Below are 25125 nucleotides of genomic sequence, written 5' to 3'. Positions count from 1 at the left end.
CAGCATAATATCAATGATGGGAAAAGTTTTATCCTCTGTTCTGGGATAGGTGAATAGTGTCCTGCAGCCATTTCATGACATCCTTCACTCTAGCACCAGGGATATGCCCCAGAGTCACCCTAATGGCTGCAGAAACACCTGACTGTTCCCCTAACTATGAATTCCCTATCACTACTTTACCACTCCTCTTCGCCCCAGCCTGTACAGCTGAGCTGCTCAATGTGCCTCGAACTTCATTCTGACTGCACTGTTCTGACTCACCAACACTTTCACCAGTATCCAAAATGATAAGCTGATGAGCAAGCCTGCCTTCTGCACTCTTGCATTACCAATTCACTAGCCTGTGTTGTAACCATCTCTCTGAACATGTTATCCACATGGCCTCGGACTTGCTAATGCGCAGGTGACTCTAGAACTGCTCCATCTCCAAAACTCGGAGCTCGAATTTCTGTAGCTGGTGACACTTCCTGCAATATGGTTGTAGAGGTCACCATAGTGCCAGAACTTCCCATATACGTTTGATCATGTGTTAGAAGCGATGGAGCCACCTTGCCATGCCTTAACTTTACTTCACTTGTGTTAGTTTTAATTTACTTTGGCTAACTTGTATTACGTTTATTTTACTTGGCCTTAACTTAATAACCTTTACAACTATTGACAAACCTTACATGTCCTGGGAGGTGATTGTCTAGTGGTATTATCGTTGGACTGTTAATCCAGAGACTTAGATAATGTTCTGGGGACGTGGGTTCGAATCCTGCCATGGCAGATCTGGAATTAAAAGTCTAATGATGACCATGAATCCATTGTCGGAAAAATCCATCTGGTTCATTAATGTCTTTTAGGGAAGGAAACTGCCATCCATACCTGGTTTGGCGTACATGTGACTCCAGATCCACAGCAATGTGGTTGACTCTTAACTGCCGTCTGGGCAATTAGGGATGGGGAATAAATGCCTCCTGGCCAGTAATGCCCTCATCCCATGAATGAATAAATCCAACTAACACTTGACACAGTTGCAGTCAACCTTAAAGTGCCTCTTTGTGCAACAAGTTCCAACGTGAACCTAATTGCTACTCACTTGTCTGGACCTCAAAGGTGTAATCTCTTTATTGTGTGTGCCTTAAATTTGAGTTGTTTTAAGTGAGGGTAATGCCATTGATGTGTGCATGGAGTTCCAAGAAGTGTTTAATAAAGTGTCACAATTAGCTTGCCAGCATTGTTGAAGCCTGTGGAATAAAACAGATAGTGACGTAATTGTAGAGTTGGCTGAATGCTGACGATAAGTTGTCATGGTTAACAGTTGTTCTACAAATTGGTGGAATTTATGCTTTCAGGTATCTCAGAACTTAGTGCTAGGACCACTAATTATCTTGATCTGTATTAATGATGTGGACTTCGGTGTACAGGGAGCAATTTAAAAATTTACAGATAGCAATTCTTTCCGCTTGTCAGGATTTGCTGTTCCTTCGGGCACTTTCATTTGCTTGGAGGCACAGAGCAACTGATTTGCAACCATTAGGTCTGACATATTGATTTAAAAGCCACGGCTTGCAACAACTGGTGAAGGGAAATAAGTTGGCATTCTTCAGGCTTAAGGTGTTTTTACCTCGGAAGGACATCATGTCCTTTCCAGAGATCCTATGGTTCCTAATCAAACATTCACACTCCTGATCTACCTGGGAACCAATTACAGATTTTTAGAACAGAAAGAAGGCTTTTGCGGTCAACATCTGGACACTATTCCTAACACCAGTCACTTGTTGATTACTTGATAGCAACCAAATCTGCCTTCCTACGTACCCACATCTCCAGCTCAACTGTAGTAAGCTCCCCCACTGCTTGAACAAACAACAGTGCAAGCAGCTTTTAGAATGAATGTCAGATAACTTGCTTCTAAAAGAAGCAGTAATCCTTTACACCGTGTTTGGTTTGTAAAATCGTCCTTTTCCCATTTGTGCGCCATCAAAAGTAAGAATTATACAGTCTTTATATGAGCCAAAACTGGATACTGTCCAGGTCTTGCTGCAGTTAGACAGGGACTGCTTTAGTGCTCTTGCAGAGAATCGGCAGTGACATGATGGAGCTGAATGGCCACCTGTATTGAAAACATTTTGTAATTAAGAAGTACAGAAAGGAATCTAATTGTGACTAAAATGTGCTGTTCTTTTTGGTTTCTGGTTAAGATTGAGAAACGCATGGATGCAATAAGAATAATTTCCCACAATGCCCACAAACGACTCGCTGCATGCTTGCAGGTTCAGCAAGGTGTAGAAGTGGAGAAAAGACAGGTAAGTAATACTGTTACACTGAGTTAAGAGTTTTGCAAGGAGATGTAACCAATAGTGTTTTGCCCCAGTTATGTTGAGGAAAATTTAGAAATTGTTCATCTAAATGAATTCATTTCGGTTCTCTCTTGTAAATATATTTGAATTCTGACCCTCAATAAACAAAAATTCAGGAGCACATTTATGAGGTGTGGCTACCCTTCTTCCACTGAATCAGTGGAATCAATAGGTAATATATTTAGTCATCCTGATGTTTAGCTGAAGGAATCTTTATTTCATCTGGAATTGGATGTCGGATCACAATAGCAACATGAATGAAATTTTCCACTACCAGAATAGATAGACAGACTCCCTCTGTGGAATTAGGGTAGGTAGGTGCTCAAGGCCATGCTGACCCAGATTGCCTCTTGCCATGCTGTGTGACTCAATTAGTCTGTGATGCTGTCATTAAGTCAAAAAGAAATTCTGTCTCCCAAAGAAACAAGTAATATAAGAATTTTAATGGCAGTGTGATGCCAGGTATGTAGGCCATATGCCCTAACAAATGGCAGAATCGTATCAAAAGGTACATAACTTTGGCTGCTGACACTTGGCAGTGTACGAACTGTATCCAATCTGTGTTTGTAAAACTCGGAACATAATGTCTAATATTAAATGTGATTCCACAATTGAACGGCACTTGATGAATAAATAAAAGCATGCTAATAATCACACTGCAAGCAATGGAAGATTAGTTGGCCCATAATGTGGCTCATGGAAACTTGCTGAAAGCTATGTGTATTCATGTGCAGTGACCTGTCCTCAGCAAGAAAATGGAATTTGTCTATGCATCATGCCTTTTTTGAATTAAAAACATGGGGATCATAAGTTCTCTTGTCCATTCTTCATGGTACTGCCTTGCCCATGTATTATCACCAACACATGACTCTGATACCTACTAACATTTTATGTAGCCCCTTATCAACTTTTGGAAATCCAGATTTTTGAAGACTCCTCAAATTCTCTCTTCAGAACATCATTCGTAATTCTATCGATGTCATTGATTGCCATGTGAGACAAATCAATTCATGATTATTAAACCCTCTATTAGGTCATTCTTGGTTGTCTTTAGAGAGACCCAGCTACTACTACCTTTCCTGATGCGCATGTCCATCATTTCTGATACCCGTTGGTGTACATCTTCACTACACTCTCTCCAGTGCTTCATGAACGTAACAGGGAAGATAGGTACGAGGGTGGGATAGGTTGAGGCATGAGGGGTGGAAATGAGAGTGATTCAGTAGGTAGTCACATGATGATTGCAGTCCAAATGCTAGCCATAGTTAGAAGTTTAAATGCTATTTGCCAATGACCTGGGATTCTTTGAGGGATTGGGAAGGACATAAGGTTATAAGGCTGTGTGAAGGGTAGAGTGGTCAATAGAGACGCTATTGCATGTATTTCAGATGATGGGAGTAGGTAGACCAAGTGAGGTACAGAAGCAATAAAAATAACACCAGGAATAAGCCATCAAGCCTAATTCATCATTCACGTGTTCATGTTTGAACTTGGACTTCAACACCACTTGCATGCCTGCTCAACACCTCCATTGTTCCTCTGAGAGGCCAAATATCTGTATTATAATCTTAACTGTATTCAATAATGGAGACTCCACTTCTCAGGCAGAGAATTCCAAAGATTCACAAGTCTTTTAATGAAGACATTTCTCCTTGTCTCAGTACTAAGTGATCAGCAACTTATCCTGAGACTGTGCCCACATACTTAGGTTCCATCACCAGTGGAAATAATCTGTCCGTGTTTACCCTGTCAAGCCCATCAGAATCTTGGACGTTTCACTGAGATCATCTGTTATTCCTTCTTAACTCCAGAGAATATAGACTCCATTTGCTCAGCCTCTCATCATAATACAGCCCTCTCATGCTCGGGATTAATTCAGAGATGCTTTGCTGTACTGCCTCCAGTGCAAGTGTATCTGGAGACCAAAACTGCTCCCATTACTCCAGATATGGTCTTAGCAAAGCCTTCTACAATCGTAACAAGACTTCTCTATTCCTGTACTCCAATCTCTTTGCAATAAAGGCCAACATGCCATTTGCTTTCTTGTTTACTGCTGCATCTTCAAGCAACTTTCTGCAAACCTTGCACAAACGCATACAAATCTATTTCAATGTCAGCAATTACAAGTTTCACACTCCTAAAAAGAATTCTACTTTTTCTATTCTTATGACCAAAGTGAATAGTTACTAACTTAATCATATTATTATATTCCATCTTATTGCCTACTCACTTAACCTGTCTATATCTCCTTGCAGTTTCTTTGTATCCTCACCACACCTTGCCTTTCCATCTAGCTTCATATCTTCAGCAAATTTAGATATATTACTGTGTCACTTCATCTCAGCCATTAATTTAGATTCATCTATGTAGCTGAGGTCCTAGCACTGAACCTTGTGACACTTTACAATTCAGTTGCCTGACAACTTGAAATTGCCACAAATGTTGCTAGCTGCATCCTCAAATTTGTCAAACAGAATTTTCCTTCAGTAAAACTAGTGGATTTGATCTTAACTTCTGAATAAGCCATAGATGGATCTTAGCTGTGAACCTTTGGTTTTCAATTTTATGTACGTTTATTGTAAATTTAGATTAAACATTTCCCGTTGTTTGTTTATAACCATATAGTTTCATCTATTAACTCAGTTAACCATAGTTCTATTTCCACTCCTCTATGTATATGGCTATGTTTAAATTTAAAAATTGTTTGGTTTTGGAGAATATCGCTTTAAAATCTTAAGATGGAACTCAATAGTCTTATGATCATTGTGTCCTGGAGGATCCTTCACAACGATATTACTAAATAACCCTGCTCTCTTACACAATACCGGATCAAAGATAGGTTCATGCCTCAGTTCATGCCTCAGTTCCATGACACGTTTCTCTAAGAAAATGTTGCAAAAACTCTACACAAACACATCTTCAGAAGCACTCTTGCCATTTTGATTATCCCAGTCTATATTAAGATTCAAATTGCCCACAATTGTCTCATTGCTTTTGTTATAGACTTCAGTAATTTCTTGTTTAATGCTCTGCCCAATGTTATGCTTACTGTTTGGGGTCCTATAAATCACTCTTACCAGTGTTTTCATCTTGAAGGTTGTGATTCTTCATTTCCATTCATCCTAATTAGAATATATTTTGTTCTGAGGCTGGACCCTTTCTCATTAATGCCTTTATGTCAGCCTTTACATTCACAGGCAACCCTGTTGTGCCTGTCTCTTTTGAAGTGAGATGTAGCTTGGAATATTTGTTTTTCAACATTTAACTATGTCTCAATGGTTTTTGGACCCAAATCATTTACCTCTATTTTTGCCACTACTTCATCTACCTTATTGCTGATACCTTGTCTATTCAAATGAGGAACTTTCACTTTTTCACCCCTCTTTCCTATCATTACCTGATTCAATGATGTGGAATTTTTGTTGAACTTTGGCTTTATCTGCATTGCTATGCTGTTCTGAATGTTCAACCTTTCTCTTTGAATTTCTCAATATCCCTTCAGTCTGTCCTTCTCATTTCATTTCTTAGTTGAGAGTTGTCGACATCCCGAGTACTGTGATTGTTCAGGACATTGATCCTAGTACAGCTCAAGTAAAGTCCACCCTGATAGAATAGCTCTCTGTTCTCTGAGTACTGATATTAGTGCCCCATGAATTGAAACCCTTTTTGCATACCCAACTCTTTGAGACATGCATTCAGTTCTCTAAACTGCTGGACCCAATGGCAATGGGTACATGGTGCAGGTAACAAGCCAGAGATGATTGCCTTTTGATGTTTTGCATTTTAATTTGCACACCTTAGATTTGCTTACCAGAACATCATTCCTCCTCCTACCCATGACACTGGTTTACACATTGACTGTGACAACTGAATCTTCCTCCTCCCACTCCATGTTCCTCTCCAGCTTGAAGGAGATGCTATTAAGCCTCGTACTGAGAAGCAAAGTCAAGGGGATGGTCACGTCAAAGAATAGGAGAGTTTTATGTAGAGTGATTGACAGATTAGGAAGGATAGCAGGGTGCTGAAGCTGAATACAGTTGCATAGCTAATAAACTTGTAGCTTACTGAATAACTGGAACTTGGCGATCTTGATAATTTTGGTGAATAACCCTTCACTCTGCTGTGTAAATGATTACAATTTAATCACAAAATGTCAACAGGCTTTACCTCTATTATCTTTCACATGATAGCTGCTATTCAGCTTCATCCATAGTGACACATTTGAATTGACAGTAAAGTACTGTACTGAAGTTCTGTAAATGCAATTGGAGAAATGTATATAGATCCTTAAAAATCATCCTTTTCTTTAAAATTAACACTAGTATTTAGGTAATCAGATCAGAATGTTTTGATGGTTTTCCTCCAATCAGTTGTAAAGAATCACTTGTGGAATGACTACAGCGTGAAGTCAGCAGTGATTTGACAAACCTTAATAAAGCTGTCAAAACAAATGATTCCAAGTATTATTCCTCCCTGATTTGAAATGTTGTTTTCTTTTAACATTAACAGAAAAAGTTGCCATTGATGGCTCTCTCCCAAAGTATGCAGGAGGGAATTGCCTTAATAGGAGATGACTCTCTCATTACGTAAGTAACTTAACCATGATGGAGCTGCTTTGTTGGATATAATATACCAAAATGTTGTGCCTTTATATAAAGAGGAAAATATATAAATGTCGGAAATCTGAAATTAGCATTGATCTTGTTTTACAGAAGTAATCCGTATCTAAAGAGAAAGGATAGACTGATGTTTCAGGATTTCAATGATTCATACACGCATGCCTTGCCCCTCCCCAACAAAAGAATCAGAAGTTGTTCGTGTTTCTGAATGCTGTTTGACTTGATATGTATTCCAGTGTTTTAAAGTCTCTTGCTGGTGGTGTTTACATATTGGGGTGTTTGATACTGCTGAGTGGCCTGGTGTAGCCTGTGGCATTTAATTAGTATTTTGCTTTAGTTCTTTAAAGTTTTTTTCTAAAGACTCTTCTGTCTCTTGCACATTCTGTTTGTTGATTAGGTATATTGTTCACCGGTAACTGCAGGCATCATGTTCATGGTCAAATGCAACCACCCAACTATTCTAAACCCATTTTCTAGCACTGGCCTGTAGCCTTGTATGCCTTAGCATTAAAAGTGCATATCTAACTATACTTACTTAAATTTTATGAGGGTTTCTGCCTCTACAACCCCTAAAGCAGTGAGTTCCAGATTCCTACCAACTGTGGGTGAAAACGTTTTGCTTCACATCACCTCTAAGCCATCTGCCCCTCACCTTAAATCTATGTCTCCTGAAGATTGATCCCTCCATCAAGGGGAAAAACTTCCGGTAAGAAAGAAGAAATTAGACGCAGACTTCCAGTTAGAAAAAAAACCCATCAACCATCACCTGCTACTTAGCCAAATTGTAAATGCGATTTGCCAAATTTCCTTTGACCATGGGCTCTTACCTTTGCTATCAGTCTCTCATTTGGCCTTTATCGAAAGTGCTGAAGTCCAAGTAGAATACAACAAGAAAATTTGCTTTCGTCTATGTAACTGGTCACTCATCGAAAAATTCCAACAAGTTGGTCAAACATGATCTTCCCTTAAAACGGTGCTAACTGTTCTTGATTAATCCCTGCCTCTCCAAATGCAGATGAATTCTGTCCCTCAGAGTTGATTCTAAAATTTCCTCATCACTGAGCTTAGACTGACCGGCCTGTGGTTTCCTGGTTTATTACTTGCTCCCTTCTTAAATAACGGTACCGTATTGGCTGTCCACCAACCTTCAGGTACCTCTCTTGTTGCCTCACTCGACAACCTGGGATGCATTTCGTCCGACCGTGCAAATGTATTTACTTCTAAACCTGCCAGACCACTCAGAACCTCCTCTCTTGACTATGCTAATTTCTTTAATTGTATTACAGACCTTGTCCCTGATTTCTATACCCATATTGCCCCTCTCACTAGTGAGAACCAACACAAAATATTCATTTAGAATCCTACCTACATCTTTTGGTTCCAGGCGTAAATTGCCACCATTGGTCCGTAATATGCCGTACTTGTTCCCTTATAATCTTTTTACTGTTGATATACCTGTAAAACAACTGGGGTTTTCCTTTGTTTTATCTGCCAGTATCCTTTCATATCCCCATCCAAATCTCCATTTTAAGTTCCCCCTTGCACATTCAATTCTCCTTTGTTGTTTGGAGTCCTCTGGATCTGAGGTAAGCTTCCTTTTTCTCTTAATCCATTGCTGCCTTTCCCTTGATATCCAGGATTCACAGGATTTGATAGCTTTGTCTTTATTGTAATACATTGGCTCTATACGCTTCCTATTTTCCTCTTTGAATGCATTTCACTGTTCCAGTTCTGATTTGCCTGAAAGTGTCTCCTCCCAGTCCAGCCTGGCCATATTCTATCTCCTTTTATTAAAATTAGCCTTCCCCCATTTGAGAAGTTTGATCTCAGGCCATCTTTGTTATGAAAAACAACAATCTTGAATTTAGCAAAGTTATGATCGCGGTCTGCAAAATGCTGATACTTCAACTGCTTGTCCAACTTCGTGACCTAAAATTAAATCCAGGACTGCCCCCTCTCTTGTAGGGCCTTTTACATACTAGCTTAAAAATCTCTCTTGGGTGCATTTTAAGAATTCTACTTCCTTCAAACCTTTTACACAATGACTACCCCAGCTTATGTTGGGGAGGCTGAAATTCCCTACTGTCACTACACTATTCAAGGAGAAAGGGGAACAGGAAACAAGCACCATGGTTGATCTTCTCAATGATGTTGTTGTTTATGCTGCTGTTGCAACAAAACCCTGTTGTGACCAATCTGTAGAACTCCTATTTCTGCCATGGATGTGCTCACTTCCCTTCACCAAGCACTTGAGTTGACTGCAAACAGGACTGAACACGAAGATCTGATCAGGATTTGGACCGCAAGCAGTAGGTCAAACTTGTCTTGAAGGTGAATGCCAACGGAGCCATCCTCCCCCATTCTTCATCTATTTCTATTGGGTGATATTTACGCAGCTATTTGGGCTACACAAAAACCGCCTAGAATTCTTTGGACAAACAGCAAATTTGGTCACATAATGGCCAATTATAAGCCATCCGCAACCTTGAAACAATTAGAAAAGGATTACAAACAGAGGAGTGTTGCAACTGATGTGGTGGGGTAGGCTGTCTCTACAAGGCCTGTCTACAATGCTGCCTGTTACCCATAACCAACTGGAAACAGTGAGGAGCATGAAGGCAAAACAATGAATATGGCTGCTGCATGGGTGTTCAACAAATCTTGCCTCTCAAAAATCCCTGTGGGAAAATCATAAAGAAGGTCACTGATGGATGAGGAGCAGGAAAAGCTGTCAAACATCAAAGCAGACTAAGTTAGGAGTCAGGCAGGGACAGTTGGCAAGTATGGTGAGAGGGAAACCTCAAGTCTGGCAGCCCAAAAAAGGGAATAAACCATTTTCAAGAAAGAGTTAATTTCTGAAATAGATCGCAGTTGCAGCAACTCACCAAATAAGAAAGGACAAGCCAGTCGAAACTAGCAAAGAACTGGCCAAATGGAAAGGAGCTGGAGGAGACCACTGCTTTCCTGTGTGAATCTTTTCTGGATGGAACATTAAGTTTTCTGATTTATTTAGAATTTTCTTTTTGAATTCTGCTGTGTTAGCTTTATAAAATCATGTTGGATGAACTCAATAAAACATTAAAATCTGATATCAGTTTAATTTATATTAGGACGTTCTTAAGCAAGCACTAGTCCAGAAAGAATCTTATCATTATCCTGAGGAATATCAACATTATTACTTTGTACCCATGATAATGTTTGGTTTGGTTTCAGGAAATTGCTGGAAACATGCAGTGAAGCAGAACATAAACTGGCGTTTGAACTTGCCTCCTATGAATCTCAAATTGAGAGAGATATCCTTGATCCATTCAATAACCTGGCAGAAGTGAGTAAACCCCTGGCTGCTTTCCCCTTTCATACTTTCACACAAACATTTAATTAACACTTTAGTTTCTGTTTATTTATTTGTAAGTGGCTCAGTTTCAGCATACCCCTGCACTTCTGGATGACATGCCAACTTCAGGAATTTATCAATGTGTAGCCACTTTGAGACATCAGCCCAAATTTTCAGGTTGAGAATCACTTGCTTTACCTGCTGCTCATTCAGGAGGCCAGAGAAGAAAACTGTGTGGAATAGTAGCAAATACCTGTTTACTGGTTATTACTTTTTTGTTCATACTTAAAAGGTGGAGATTCCTAACATTCAAAAGCAGAGGAAGCAATTGGCTAAACTAGTACTAGACTGGGACTCGGCAAAAATGCGGTAAGAATTTTTATGTTGTAACAGAATTTAATGTGATACTTCCATATCTGTAACCAGAAGTTACACTTTTAGATTGGATAAATTTTAAAGCTTTCAAGTCATTCATTAGCATCCGTAATCTGTTTTTCATCTTTCACACCAGCCAGTATTCTCAACAGTAACAAAACAATAACCATCAATGACAATAACATCAACTTAATCACTGACAGTAATGAATGATTAATCAAACCAAAGTTAGGACCAATTTATTGATAAACCAAAATGAGCATTTGAGAGGATTTGCGCAAGATGAAACGTTGAGCTTAGTGAAGTTAGACTGGATGTAGTTGTGCTTAAGAATGCTCGGGCTCGTTTGAGTTTAAAGCTCTGAGGAACGGGAAGCAGGTTTGCATCTGGAGCCTAAGAAATTTGAGCACTGTTTTGACTCTGACCTGGTGTTTATTGCAGCTTGTTTGATTGGAACCTGTGTCGAGATTTGAGGAAATGCATCTGATTTGAAGATCAATTGCATGTGGTTTGTTTCAGGTATAATCAAGCAAACAAAGCTGCATTTTCAGGAGGCAATTTCCCAGCAATAGCAGCAAAAGTTGACTCACTGAGGGAGGAAATGGATGAAGCTGGAAATAAAGTGGAGCTGTGTAAGGTATGTTTATTTGGTGATTTGAATGGAGAAATCATAGTCTGTTTTTCAATAATGGATATTCGCTTTTTAAGGATTTTGGTATGATTTGCAGCACATATTTTTCAATTTGATCATTTGTGCTTCTCTGATTAGTAATTTGTTGTGGAAGTTACAATGTTGTAGAGGGTGCAGAAGTTCCTTGGTCTTAAATTACAAGTTAGAAGTCACAAGACACCAGGTTATAATCCAACAGGTTTATTTGAAATCACAAGCATTCGGAGTGCTGCTCCTTCAGGTGAAGTGGAGGGAAGCACACAGGCACGGAATTTATAGGTGCAAGATAATTCCAGGTAATTAAGAGTGCCAACAGGCTGAATAACAAGTCTTTGCAGGTGATCAAAAGTGTCAACAGCTGAATAGCAAGTGAAGGGATGATCTATGATCCATTTAATTAAGGCAGAGGGATAATTACAATGTAATCAAAAATAAGGTGGTGCTAGAGACAAACCGAATGCCTCGAATGACATGGTAGGTATACGAGTAGCATGACAAGGGTTTAACGAAAGTAACAAATAATCCAAAACTGTACACTTGTACAACAATCTACCTTAATTAGTTTGTACAGTTTTGGATTACTTGTTACTGCTGTAACATTATTCCTTAATTATTTGGTGAAGAGTCCTTTATGAAGTTGTGAGCTTGCATCTAGTCATTTTTTCATAATCCTTTCATCTCTGATTCTTTTAAGATTAAAGAATAAAACTTCGTTCAAGGTTTATCAATAAAGATGTTTCACTTTTCTGTCTTAAAGTATTTTTTATCCTTCTTTCTAATGTTATTCATGTTATAAGAATCTTTGCCATTCTTACCTGTTGGATTGTTTCAGTATATTTTCAATAATTAACATGTTACTTTCACACCAGATGCGATGTTGCCAAGTGTTCTTCTAGGTTTCATTTCTCGTGACTGAACTTTTGTTTATACTCTTTCTTGTCTGTGCTGAGCACTAATTTAGGTAATAGCATATGTGTGTCATCTCCACACTCCCTCCCAGATCTATCGTTTTCCTGCTATTTGTAATGATTTTCTTGGTAACCCCTATATTAATCTTCAACATAACTGTGTGTTTTACTTACTTAGTTATACTTATTTCTCAATCAAATCTATATTTCCAACCAAACGTCATTAGAACATGTCGAAGCAAGGTTAGGAATCATCATGCTAAGATGTGAAAGAGGAATGTGGTGCTTAACACTGGGTCTGAGAGAAACTGCAGATATTTGGTAGGGTGAGACCATAGTGTTCTAAAGATGAGGATGATTTTAACTTGAATGCTTTTGAAGAAAGCAGCCAGTCAGATTTTGTGAAGGTTGGTGTTGAGTAATTGGAATTCAGTATAGATGATCTTACTGCTCTGTGAAAAAGAATTTAAGCAAATTAAGTGTAATTGAATCAGTATCCTTTTAGATTATATCAAATTAAATATTGCACATCTAAGAAATCGTGTTTGTTCTGAAAAAAATTCCCAGGTTCCCACAAACATTAAGTAGAAAATTAGATGTGTTCTGGAGAACAAAGAATATGATGAATATGATTGAATGTTACATGAGTTATAAAACTTGTTGGCAGTGAGGTTTATTGCTTCTTGGATCACTGTTTTGGTGGAATTTAGCTTTTTTTTGAAAATGCCATGTTCTAATTTTAGACACATTTTGAATTTTTGAACTGACTTCTTCATAGCGCCTGTGTGAACTATCCATTTTTTTTTTGAACCTAAGTTGGAGCACCAGAAACACAGGCCACAATTTTTACTGACGTGGGGGAATTGTGGAGAGAAAAGTCCCAGAAAAAACTGGTTTTAACTCGTTGATCCTACAGCCCAGAAAGAGGCTATTCTTCATGACTGTGCCGATCAACAAAGATCTGAATACTTTGATCCCACTTTCCAGCTTATTGAGCAATGCAAGTGAATATCTGCTACCTAAATGTTACAAATGTTTCTGACTCAGCCACCATTTCAGGCAATGAGTTTCAGTTTCCCACAACCCTCTGAGTAAAAAGAATGTCTCCTTAATTCTCCTGCTAGCTTTTTATCTCTTACCTTCAATCTATGCACCCTGGTTATTGACCCTCTACAATTTAGTGAAGGTGCCTTCTTGTCTTCTCTACCTATGCGGCTTATAATCTTCTATACCATAATCAGGTCCTCTCTCAATCTTTGCTGCTCCAAATAAAATAATCCCAGCATATCCGATCTTTCCTTATAGCTCAGACCTTCCAGCCCAGGCAACATCCTGACAAAGCTGCCAAGCACCCACTCGAGTGCAATCACATCCTTACTATAATATGATGATCAGAACTGCGCACAGTACTCCTTTTGTGACTTACACAGCATTTTCTACAGTTCCAGAAAATCTCCTGCTTCTGTATTCAATGCCTCAGCTAATAAAGGCATAACCCAATATGCCTTCTGAATCACATTATCTTACCCACCCTGCTACCTTCAGCACACCATACTCCCTTTGATCTTCAATGGTTTCCTACGTGCTACCTCATAGCATAATCCCTTGTTTTATTCGCCCTCCCAAATGCATTGCGCCTCACTTATCTGGATTGAATTCTATTACCATTGCTCTGACCGAGCAATCTGTGGTATCCTCCTGCAGTTTACTGGTGTCCTTTTCTGTTTATTTATCACAGTACCAATTTTTGTATCATCTGCAAATGTCATGATCATACCCCTTACATTTAAGTTCAAGTCATTTAATGTCCACCACAAACATTAAGAGCCCCAGAAGCAAGGCCTGTGGAATCCCAGTGGAAACAGACTTTCAGTCACAGAAACATCGCTCCATGATTATTCTGTGCTTCCTGCCTCCCAGACAGTTTTGGATCCAATATGCCACGTTGCCTTCAATCCTATGCACGTTTTCTTTCTTGACCAGTGTATCACTAGTGACTTTATCAAAAGCCTTACTAAAGTCCATGTAAACCACGTCGAATGCATTTCCATCTTCAGCACTCCTGGTTATCTCCTCAAAAGATTTGATCAAATTTGTCACACATGACTTTCCCTTAACAAATCCATGCTGATTATCCTTGATTTAATTTTTGTCTCCTCTTATTTAGATATATTTTGTCCTTCAGAATTCTTTCTAATAACTTCCCCATCACTGAGGTTGAATGTCTTGGGATTTCTTGATCTATCCCTTTTTTTTAATAATGGCTGTTGTCTGTCCTCTAGTACCTCAACTTGAGTTCTGAAGAAGGATCGCTGGACTTGAAATGTTAAGTTTGCTTTCTTTTCACAGATGCTGCCAAACCTTCTGAATTATTAACTGTTGATTTGGTGAACCAGCTTTGTAATCTCTGGCAATCAGTACTGTGTGTTATCTCAATGTCCTGTATTCGGGATTCTAAAATGATGCACTTCCATTTGCAGGATCAACTTGCAGCTGATATGTACAACTTCAGTTCCAAAGAAAGTGATTATGCAAGATATTTTGTAACGGTGAGTGTTTTACATTGGCACTGACTCATTATATGTATTTGGATCTTTCTTTCACCAAGCCTCAAGCTTTTTGCTGAGATTTACGAGAATTGTATTTATAGTCTTAAGGTTACTTCTTCTGCAAATGGAATTTTTGTTGACAATGTGGGTTCTGTTCTCAGTTATTAGAAGCGCAAGCAGATTACCATAGAAAATCACTAAAAGTCCTAGAGGGCGTTCTCCCTACAATCCAAAACCAGCAAGGTATGGTATTAGCAGCATTTAGTTTCATGATGCTTGTATGACATCAATCATTTTACTTTCTTCCCTCTTCTACAGCCTTTACTCTGACACTTTCTTTGAAATTTTCCAACTAAATATTCAGCCAGTATTTTTTTCTCTGAACAATACATCAATTTAATAAGTTAAGTAATTACAACATTAAAAGGTGTTAATAAATTTGAAAATAATTGAACTTTCCATAAGTGGTTTGTGTAACATGTTGACTTATTCAAGTTATTTGCATTCTTAACAAACAATGTTTGATAATTTATTACAGAGAGGCCATATTAAATTGAAACTTAAATCATTCAATCAGTAGTTATTGCAGCAAAAGTTTTATTGTGGCTCTTAGTCTTAATTTGTTAATTGGTGAATTTATTTCTTTCCCACTAACTTTGTTTAGATACATGGACAGAGAAGCCTGCATTTGGAACAGCATTAGATGAACATCTCAAACGTAGTGGTCGTGAGATAGCACTCCCTATCGAGGCATGTGTAATGATGCTGTTGGAAACTGGTATGAAAGAGGAGGTGAGATCTGGTTGATTAAAACATACATGTACATGCGTAACTAATCAATTCTCATTTCCATCCTAAGCAATGCACCAGTTTCTACATCTCACCCTTTTTTTTGTTATCATGCAGATCTGCATATCCACTGCATTTTCTTGCCAATGAAAGAAAAGAGAGATTGCCAGAGATACATTGGCATGTTCCCTCTATATGCTTAATTTTTTTTTTCTCGTTCTAGTTCAATTTTACCCTGGGACCTGTTCAAGGAGCTGATTAAATTTACAATACAGATTTTTATACTTGAGGCTGAATAGAGTAGGAGGATAGAGGCGACAGTTTCAATGATCTGATGCCACTGACAAGCAGATTTTTTTTCTTAGAGTTATTGTTCATTCAGCTCTGTGGATGCTGGAAGTACATTCCGACTGCGGCTGTTAGAATGCGAATCTGTGCATAAAATATAACGTGTGTTAAGTTTCTGAAATGTAGCTTGGAATGTAAATGATTAAGGTATTGAACCACATAGATACAACATCCTGGATTCAGATCTCTGGGGGTTTGGATGACCTCAGTCAAGATAGCTTGTTGTAACGCTACGTCCAGCCTCAGGATACCAGTGATGATAGATGGATTGGCTGCAAATGCACATATTAAAGGAGAAAAAAACATCAGTCTTGAATAGTACACCTTATGGTTTCATGCCTTAGGAGTGGAGTATTGCCCTCATGTGAAAAATAATCACTTGTAAACACCAGGCTCTGTTGAGTCATTTTAACATACAAATATTTTATCAGTATCCTGCCCCTTAGTAAATGCCAATAAAAAGTAATGGATGATAGCCATGCTCTGTTCCTCCAAGCAAATTTCACTATCTTTATTGCTAATACGACCTACGATAACTCATACTGCTACTAATTATTCACATGCTAAGAGAAGTCTTACAGCTTCGTTCTATTCTCGGTCTCTCCTGGTTGGTCTCGGTTTCATATTTTCTATCCCCCTCATAATGTGTGACGGTTGTGTCCTATTGTAACTCAGGGGCTGTTCCGGATTGCTGCTGGAGCCTCTAAACTGAAAAAGCTAAAAGCTGCATTGGACTGCTCTGCTTCACAGCTGGATGAATTCTATTCTGATCAACATGCTGTGGCAGGTAATTTTTTTTTGTATGAAAGCCAAAGCATTTTGGATTTAATTCAAGCTGTTTATAATTTTACCAGAATTTAAGCACTTTTAAAACTGTGTTCGTGGGATGTGGGTATCATTGGCAAGACCCCCACTTAAATGCCCTTGAGAATGTGGTGGTGAGCTGTTAGCTGAAACCACTGGAGTACTTATGGCATAGATTCTCAGAATGTAGTTCCTTAAGGCATTTCAGGATTTTGACCCAGTGGCATTTTCGAGCAGCAATATGTTTCCAAGTCAGGATAGTATGTCACTTGGAAGCAGATTCCAAGGCACATGATATTTCGACATGGTAAAGGTCATGGGTTTGGAAGTGATTTTGAAAGAAACCTTGGTGAGTTATTGCATTGCATTTTGTAGATGGTGCACACTCTACCATTGGTGTACCATTTATGGAGGGAGTGGATCTTAAATGAGGTGGATATGGTTCCAGTCAATGTAACATTTTTCCCCTGGATGGAGTTGAGCTTCTTGAGTGTTGTTGGACCTACAACCCACCCAGGCAAGTGAGGCACGTTATTCTTTCACTGCTATTTTTGGCCCATGCCTTGTAGATAATGGAAAGGTCTTTGGGGAGGCAGGAGGTGAATACTTGGCAGAGAATATCCTGCTTCTGAATAATTCTTATTGCCACAGTATTTACATGGCTAATCCAGTCAAGTGTCTTGATTATTAGTGGCCCACTGTGATGTTAATGGTGGACACATTTGAAATTTGCTGCAATGGACACCAGTGGTTTTTGGAACGGAATTAAGTGCTTAAACTCAGTGTCTAAATAAATGGATTTTAATATTCTACACAATTACTCGCTTGGAGTTAGAGCAGAAATGAAATGGTGGAGAGGATTAATTTGTGGAAGAGCAAGCAAATTGGACTGTGTTTTTTCTAGACTATAACCACAGCCAATTGGGAAGGCAACTGTATCAGTAGATTGCAACATTGCAACACACATTCTCTCACGGATGCGACTGGTTGAACAGTGTACTTCCAGTCTTCACTAGATTACCGCCATGAAGAAAGTACACTTGGGAGAAATACTGAAAAGCAACTGGTGCCAGTAGAATCTTAACCTTGGATTAGTTAACAATCTTTGATAAGAGGTCAGCCTTGAAGTTCTGTAAGTGATTAAAATCCCAACTCTTGACCTGAACCACATTTCATTGTTTTTCTTTATTTATTATGGTATGTATTGTGTGTATTGAAAAGATTCTAGCTTGCACAATAAATCATTGCCAAATGTTGGTGTGCCTGAAGAGTACCTTCTTGTGTCAGCTTGTTTTTAATTTTTGCCTTTAGGTGCCTTGAAATCATATCTGAGAGAGCTACCAGAACCTTTAATGACATACCAGCTCTATGATGAATGGGTCCAGGCTGCAAGGTTTGGACTAAGTGCATTACGTTGCACCCTGTTATACTTGTGTTTCATACAGTGTTACGTTTAAGTAAATCAAATGTGGATAAGTTGAACTCGCAATTTCCCAATGCCTACTAATTAACTTTAGTTCAATTCTATCACAGCGTACCAGACATGGACAAGAAGTTACAAGCCCTCTGGCTAACTTGTAGCAAAATGCCAAAGTCAAACAATTCCAACTTCAGGTATGTGTTCTCAATCTTCAAATAGATCCTATGGAAATGATGTGCCACGAGTGAGACTTGAACACTGGCACTAATCAAAAGAAAACATTCTTCTAAATTTTTTTTTAAGTTCTGTTTTCCATAGCCAGACTATTTCCATTGTTTAGATAATTCTGACATCGATCTTTTTGTAAAATGCAGGTACGAAAGTATGGTAATGGACTAGCAAGCTAGAGGTCGTAAGTTTGCTACATTACAGTAGTAACAATGCTTCATTTAGCTAGCTTTGGGATATTCTTGAGATCACAACAGGCACTCCAGAAATGCATGTTCTTTTTGTGTTCTTTAAAATTCTGCCACAGAAAGATGTGGAATTTAACTCTAAAAATCTAGTCCATAGACATGGAAACTATCATTGTGCAAAATCCCAATTTATAGACAAATGTCTTGCAGGGAAGAGAACCTGCTACTCAGACTGGTCTGGCCTGTATGTGCCTTCAATCACACACTCCATTGTCAGTAATCAACTTAATTTCAACTTAATATTGTCAGAATCAAAACTAATAAGGGTTATAGACAGAGTTAATGGGAATTGTCTTCCCCTTAGGATGGGGAATTTTAAGACTAAGGGGCACATTTTTAAGGTGAGAGGAAAGAAATTTAAAGGCATGAGGTGCAAATGTTTTACGCACAGCGTGTTTCATGTGTGGAATGAACTTGCTGAGGAAGTGGTGGATGTGGGTGCAATTACAACATTTAAAAGACATTTGGATACATACATGAATAGGAAAGGCTTGGAGGGATTGGGGCCAGTTTAGTTTGGGATTACATTTGGCATGGACTGGTTAGACCAAAGGGTCTGTTTCCGTGCTGTATGACTCTGTGACGGAATGATGAAGGATTTATTTTCATAATTATTTTCACAGAAATGAATTGGGCAAGAGCAAGTTTCCCTCCCCATGCCATTCCTATTGAAATGAAAAGGCAAGAGTAAGTGGTTCTATGGAAAAGGCTGAGTTGAGTCCTAGGTTATATTGTTCATTAAAATAAATGATACAGAAGTATGGTAAAATTAGCAAGTCAGTCTTCCACAACAGTGGAGGAGAATGAATTTGGGAGAGTTTTGATTTTGAGGTTTGTTGAAGGTTCTTAATATAATATTTTTATGTAAGAGCTTGGGTTCTAAAGTGAAGGAATGATGTGTTTTTCTTATTCATTTGTGGGACATGGGCATCGCTGGCTGGCCAGCATTTATGTGATGAGTCCAGTTGCGTTTCTTGTCAATGATAACCTCCAGGATGTTGATGGTGGGGGATTCAGTGATGGTAACACCATTGAATGCCAAGGGGTGGTGGTTAGATTGTCTCTAATTCGTGATGGCCATAGCCTGGCATTTTTGTGGTGCGAATGTTACTTGCCACTTGTCAGCCCAAGCTTGGATATTGTCCAGATCTTGTTGCATTTGAACATGAACTGCTTCAGTATCTGAGGAGTTGTGAATGGTTTTTAAGACATGAGTTTAAGGAACATGTGTTAAGGGGTAAGTAAGCTACCTTAGTGGCTCGTTCGAGGGTCTTGGGAAGAGACATGAACGAAAGAAAATAACATGGAGTGAAATTTGCCAAAAAGAAGTGAATTGCAGTCATGCCAGCTGTACAATGTGTTTCAAAGTGGTAATGGGTCACCCATCCCTGAGATTTGAGTATCTGTAACGTGATTGTTGAAGGTAAAGCTGTTGAATCTATGTTTCTGATATATATATATATTAAGATCAATGACTGACCACCATGGTAAATCATCATCATAGATCATCATAGAATCCCTAGAGTGTGGAAACAGGCCCTTCGTCCCAACAAGTCCACACCGACCCTCGCAGCATCCCACCCAGACCCATCTCCCATAACCCACCTAATCTACACATCCCTGAACACTATGGACAATTTAGCACGGCTAATCCACCTAGCCTGCATATTTTTGGAAGACCGAAATCAGTAAAGCTTCTTATTGCCTAATAAGCCAGGGATCACTCTCTAGGATCTAACTTATCCGTAACTGCATCACCTTGGATTGTAACAGAAGTATATTTTCTTTTCTGATGTTTTAATATCTGTGAAGTAATGCATTTCATTTTGGTTACCTTGTAAGTATTGCACCTCCTTTGATTAAAGATCCCTTGTAGTGTATTCTGTGTCATCTTTGTGCCTGTTCAGCAACAATTGCTGGTTGGGCACAGTGTTCTGTTTTAGGGTGGTGACTGCTTCCCATTGGGTAAAATGCTGTTTATGGCAGCCTCACGTTAAGCATTTTTCTATGTTGAGGAGGCATTTCACTCCTGACTCATGTCTCATAAGTCCATTTCTCTGGAATGGTATGGATGATTGACTTAGCAGTATTACTACAGTTCTTAATGGCATTAATTTTGATGGACAAGTATATCATTTGGAGCTCACCCTTGCCGTGGTAACTACTTCCCTTTCACTTTTTTTGTTTGTATGGGAATAACATTGTGTAGCCAATCTGCTCCCCAATTAATTTCAATGGAAATAATTGAGCATAACCCCTTTGTCATTCCATTCGGTATGTTTTTGACAGCATTTAATTGAATTTAAGTTGACTCCCTTGTTCTACCTTGGTTGGTGCTTTGCTTGAGAATGACTACAAGACCCATAAGACATAAGAGCAGAAATTAGGCCATTCAGCCCATCGGGTCTGCTCCCCCATTCAGTTGTGGCTGATAAGTTTCTCAACCCCATTCTCCTGCTTTCTCTCCATAACCTTTGATTCCCTTGACAATCAAGAACCTATCAGTCTCTGTCTTAAATATACTTAATGACCTGGCATCCACAGCCTTCTTTGGCAGTGAATTCCATAGATTCACTGCTCTCTGGCTGAAGAATTTTCTCCTCATCTCCATATTAAAGGGTCTTCCCTTTACTCTAAGGCTCTGCCCTCATGTCCTAGTCTGTCCTGCCAAGGAAACACCTTCCAAAGGTCTACTGGATCCAGACCATTCAGTATTCTGTAAGTTTCAATTAGATGCCTCTTCATCCTTCTAAACTCCATCGAGTATAGACCCAGAGGCCTCAAACGTTCCTCATATGTTAAGCTTTTCATTCCTGGGACCATTCTCATGAACCTCCTCTGGACCCATTGCAGGGCCAGTACATCTATCCTGAGGTATGGGGCTCAAAATTGCTCTCCATACTCTAAATGTGGAATGAACAGACCCTTATAAAACCTCAGTAGTGCATCCCTGCTTTTATATTCTAGTCCTCTTGAAATAAATGCCAACATTGAATTTGCCTTCCTAACCCCTGACTCAACCTGCAAGTTTACCTTAAGAGAATCCTGGACTAGGACTCCCAAGTCCCTTTGCACTTCAGATTTCTGAATTTTATCCCCATTTAGAAAATAGTCCATGTCTCTACTCTTTCTACCAAAGTGTATGATTTCACACTTTCCTACATTGTATTCCATCTGCTACTTCTTTGCCTACTCTCCTAACCTGTCTAAATCCTCAGTATTACCTGTCCCTCCACCTAACTTTGAATCATTGGGAAATGTAGCCAGAATTCCCTCAGTTCCTTCATCTAGATCATTAATGTATAAAGTGAAAAGTTGTGGTCCCAACACTGACCCCTGTGGAGCACCACTAGTTACTGGCTACCATCCTGAGAAGGACCCTTATATCCCCACTCTCTGCTTTGGGCTAGACAGCCAATCTTCTATCCATGCTAGTACCTTGTGTCTAACACCATGGGCCCTTATCTTATTCAGCAGCCTCCTGTGTGGCACCTTGTCAGAGGCCTTTTGGAAGTCCAGGTAGGTAATATCCATTGGCTGTCCTTGGTCTAACCTGCTCGTTACCACCTCAAAGAATTCTGACAGATTTGTCAGGCATGACTTTCCCTTGAAGAAACCACGCTGACTTTACTCTGTTTTACCGTACACTCCAAAGTGTTCAGAAATGGTCAGTATATGCAAATACTTGAATTCAGTTGCTGTACAACTTTTTTTTTAGGTGAGCACGCTTTTACAAGGCAGTGAGAAGTATGTGAAGAGTTGTGAAGTTAAGCGTATCTTTAAAATGGGCATGATAAAAATGACTATAAGGAAATTAAGTTGAAATGTAGGAAGTTAGGAAAAAGATGGTGGGACAGCTTTGTTACTAAAAGGTGTAATGAGTACAGTAGTGACAGATGACCTTTTATTCATTAACGGGATGACGGCATCTCTGGCTTGGCAGCGTTTATTGCCCATCCTTAATTGCCCAGAGGGCAGTTCAGAGTCAACCGCATTGCTGTGTGTCTGGAGTCACATGTAGGCCAGACCAGGTAAGGATGGCAGTTTCCTTCCCTAAAGGATATCAGTGAACCAGATGGGTTTTTCTGACAATCATCAATGGATTCATGGTCATAATTAGATTGTTAATTCCATATATTTTACTGAATTCAAATTCCACCATCTGCCATGGTGGGATTCAAACCAGGGTCCCCAAAATGTTATCTGGGTCTCTGGATTAACAGTCCAGCAATATTACCTATAGGCCATCGCCTCCCTTCCACCCTGCCTCAAGAGAAAAATAGCCAACCAGTTTGAGTAGAGACAAGAAATTGGAAAGGAAAAAGGTTACTTGTGGAAGTAATTTACAGGTCCTGCCCTTCTTTTTCTAGTAGTTACATTGTAGGACAAAGGTATGTAAGAAAGGTACCTCCAAAATCATAGGTGACTTTTGATGTTGATTGGCTGACTCCAATTGTCAAAGGTAGCCTGGGAAATGAGTTCATTTAGTATATTTAGGGCACTTCTCCAGAGCACTATGTTGTAGAGCCATCGAGAGCTGACGATTCTAGACTTGTTAGTGAACAATGAAACAAGAGTTAATTAGTAACCCTTATGTAAAGGAAGCTCTAGGTGACAGTGATGATATAGCATGATAGAATTTTTGTTCACTTTAAGGGGAAGAAGTGTGGGTCTGGGAGAATTGTTTTAAACCTTAATTCAGATTATTAGGAGTCTATGAGCACAGGTGAATTGGGAAGCTAGTTACAAGGTAGCACAGTAGAAATGTGGCGGTAGAGTCTGTAACTCTCAGTAAAAATCTATCCCAGTGAGAAGAAAACTCTGAGAAGGATGCATCATCGGTGGCTAAGTAACAAAATTAAAGATAGTATCAAATGAAGGAACACGACAAATATGCAGTGTAGTAATAGGCCAGAAGATTGGTCAGATTTTAAGACCAAATAGAAACATCTTAAAACAAAGCGGCAATAGAAAATAACAGAAAACTAGGTTGTACATAAAACTAGTCAACATACGATGAAGGAAAAAAATATAATTAAGCAATTAATTAAAACCCATTAAAGCTAGCATGTGTCATGGATGTAGCATGTGGCTTCCAGTGGATGCCAGTGTGATCTGGGACAAACACCTCTCCAGTAAGCATTTGCAGCTCAAGAAGCTTTGGCTCAGAAAGCTGGAGGCCAAGCTGCCCTATTCTGCATCGTGCAAGGGATGGGGCAGTATTACCTCAATGGTGTATCAGGAGGCAGTTCCTTCGCTTGGGATATGGTCTGCTGATTTTGATCAGATGTCAGTAACAGGGCAGTGTGGCTACTGTGGAGGCAGGTAGGAGAACCCAGAGGATATGAATGCTGAGCCTCAGACTCTGCAGTTGTCCAACAGATTTGAAGTTCTTTTGGCATGCTTAGGTGAGATTGGGATTGGTTTTCCTCTTTTTTTGGTATTCATGTGAAATATCATACTGTGTAAGAAGGAAAGCCTTGATAAACTGCCCATTTACTTCTCAGCAATACTCAGGTTTAGTACTACAGATTTCATTCAGTTGTGTATGCTGTCTAGACGCTTGGACCTTAATTATTACATGGAGACTTCTTGTGTCTTCCTTTCATGTACATAAGACGCAAAGTGCTTATTTAGCTTTGCTGCCACTTCCCCTTCCCATTAGAAATTCTCTTGTCTTTGCCTGTATTGCACCCACATTTGTCATTGCTTATCTCTTCCTTTATACATATCAGTAGAAGCTTTATCTGCTTTTGTTATTACAGTTGGACATTCATATTCTATTCTCTGATTCTTTATCAATTTCTTTGTCCTTCATTGCTGACCTCTAAAAATTTTCCCAGTTAGGTTTTACAATTTTTGTCAATTCTGCAAGCTGCCTCCTTTGATCTGATGCTATCTTTGACTTCTCAGTTAACCATGGAACATTCCCTTTTCCTGTTGGATATTTTTGCCGTTAAAGGAATGTAAATTGCTTTTGAAAACCAAGCATTAATTCTTTAAATACTAGTTATTACTTATTCACCGTCAAACCTGTTAATGTATTTTTTGCCGATCTGCCACCATAACTTTATAATTGATCTTGTTTAGATTTAAGACCCTGGTTTCAGATTAAACCATATCATCTTCAAAATTAATGGAAAATTCTATCATACTGTAGTCAGTGTTCCTAAAGGTTCTTTTACTTTTATGACAAGATTATTAATTAGCCCTTTATCATTGCATTGTACTAAACCTAAAAAAGCCTGTGCCCTAGTTGGTTCCTCAACATATTGCTCCTCAAATGTATCTCAAACCTATCATTGCAAATACTGAATGCATTTAGATACAGTGCTTTTGATTCTGACTCTTTAACTTGACCCTGATTGATTCTGGTGTTTATTTGTGCTGTTTTCAATTTTTACTTGCAATTTCTCTGCTTCCTGCAGCTAGCTTTATTTTAATTCTTTTAGAATTTCCTCTTAGTTTCCCACTCTTCTGACAAGCAG

The 25125-nt window shown here is 39.0% G+C and overlaps 1 protein-coding gene across 2 annotated transcripts in view; it reads left to right on the top strand.

Annotated features, from left to right (window-relative positions):
* The window catches only part of LOC109923361 (rho GTPase-activating protein 17-like), a 110776-nt gene that overhangs the window by 59542 nt on the left and 26109 nt on the right, over window positions 1-25125 (top strand). For both annotated transcript variants that reach the window (XM_048609467.1, XM_048609466.1), the window contains exons 3-13: window positions 2187-2291; window positions 6855-6931; window positions 10178-10289; window positions 10591-10667; window positions 11193-11310; window positions 14732-14800; window positions 14962-15043; window positions 15465-15592; window positions 16613-16724; window positions 18053-18134; window positions 18275-18355. In XM_048609467.1, the coding sequence (XP_048465424.1) occupies window positions 2187-2291; window positions 6855-6931; window positions 10178-10289; window positions 10591-10667; window positions 11193-11310; window positions 14732-14800; window positions 14962-15043; window positions 15465-15592; window positions 16613-16724; window positions 18053-18134; window positions 18275-18355 (1043 nt within the window). The remainder of the gene's footprint in view (window positions 1-2186; window positions 2292-6854; window positions 6932-10177; window positions 10290-10590; window positions 10668-11192; window positions 11311-14731; window positions 14801-14961; window positions 15044-15464; window positions 15593-16612; window positions 16725-18052; window positions 18135-18274; window positions 18356-25125) is intronic.

The sequence above is a fragment of the Rhincodon typus genome, chromosome 21 (genome assembly GCF_021869965.1).
Source record: "Rhincodon typus isolate 14 chromosome 21, sRhiTyp1.1, whole genome shotgun sequence".
Lineage (NCBI taxonomy): Eukaryota > Metazoa > Chordata > Chondrichthyes > Orectolobiformes > Rhincodontidae > Rhincodon > Rhincodon typus.
This window is presented reverse-complemented; position numbering and strand designations above follow the sequence as displayed.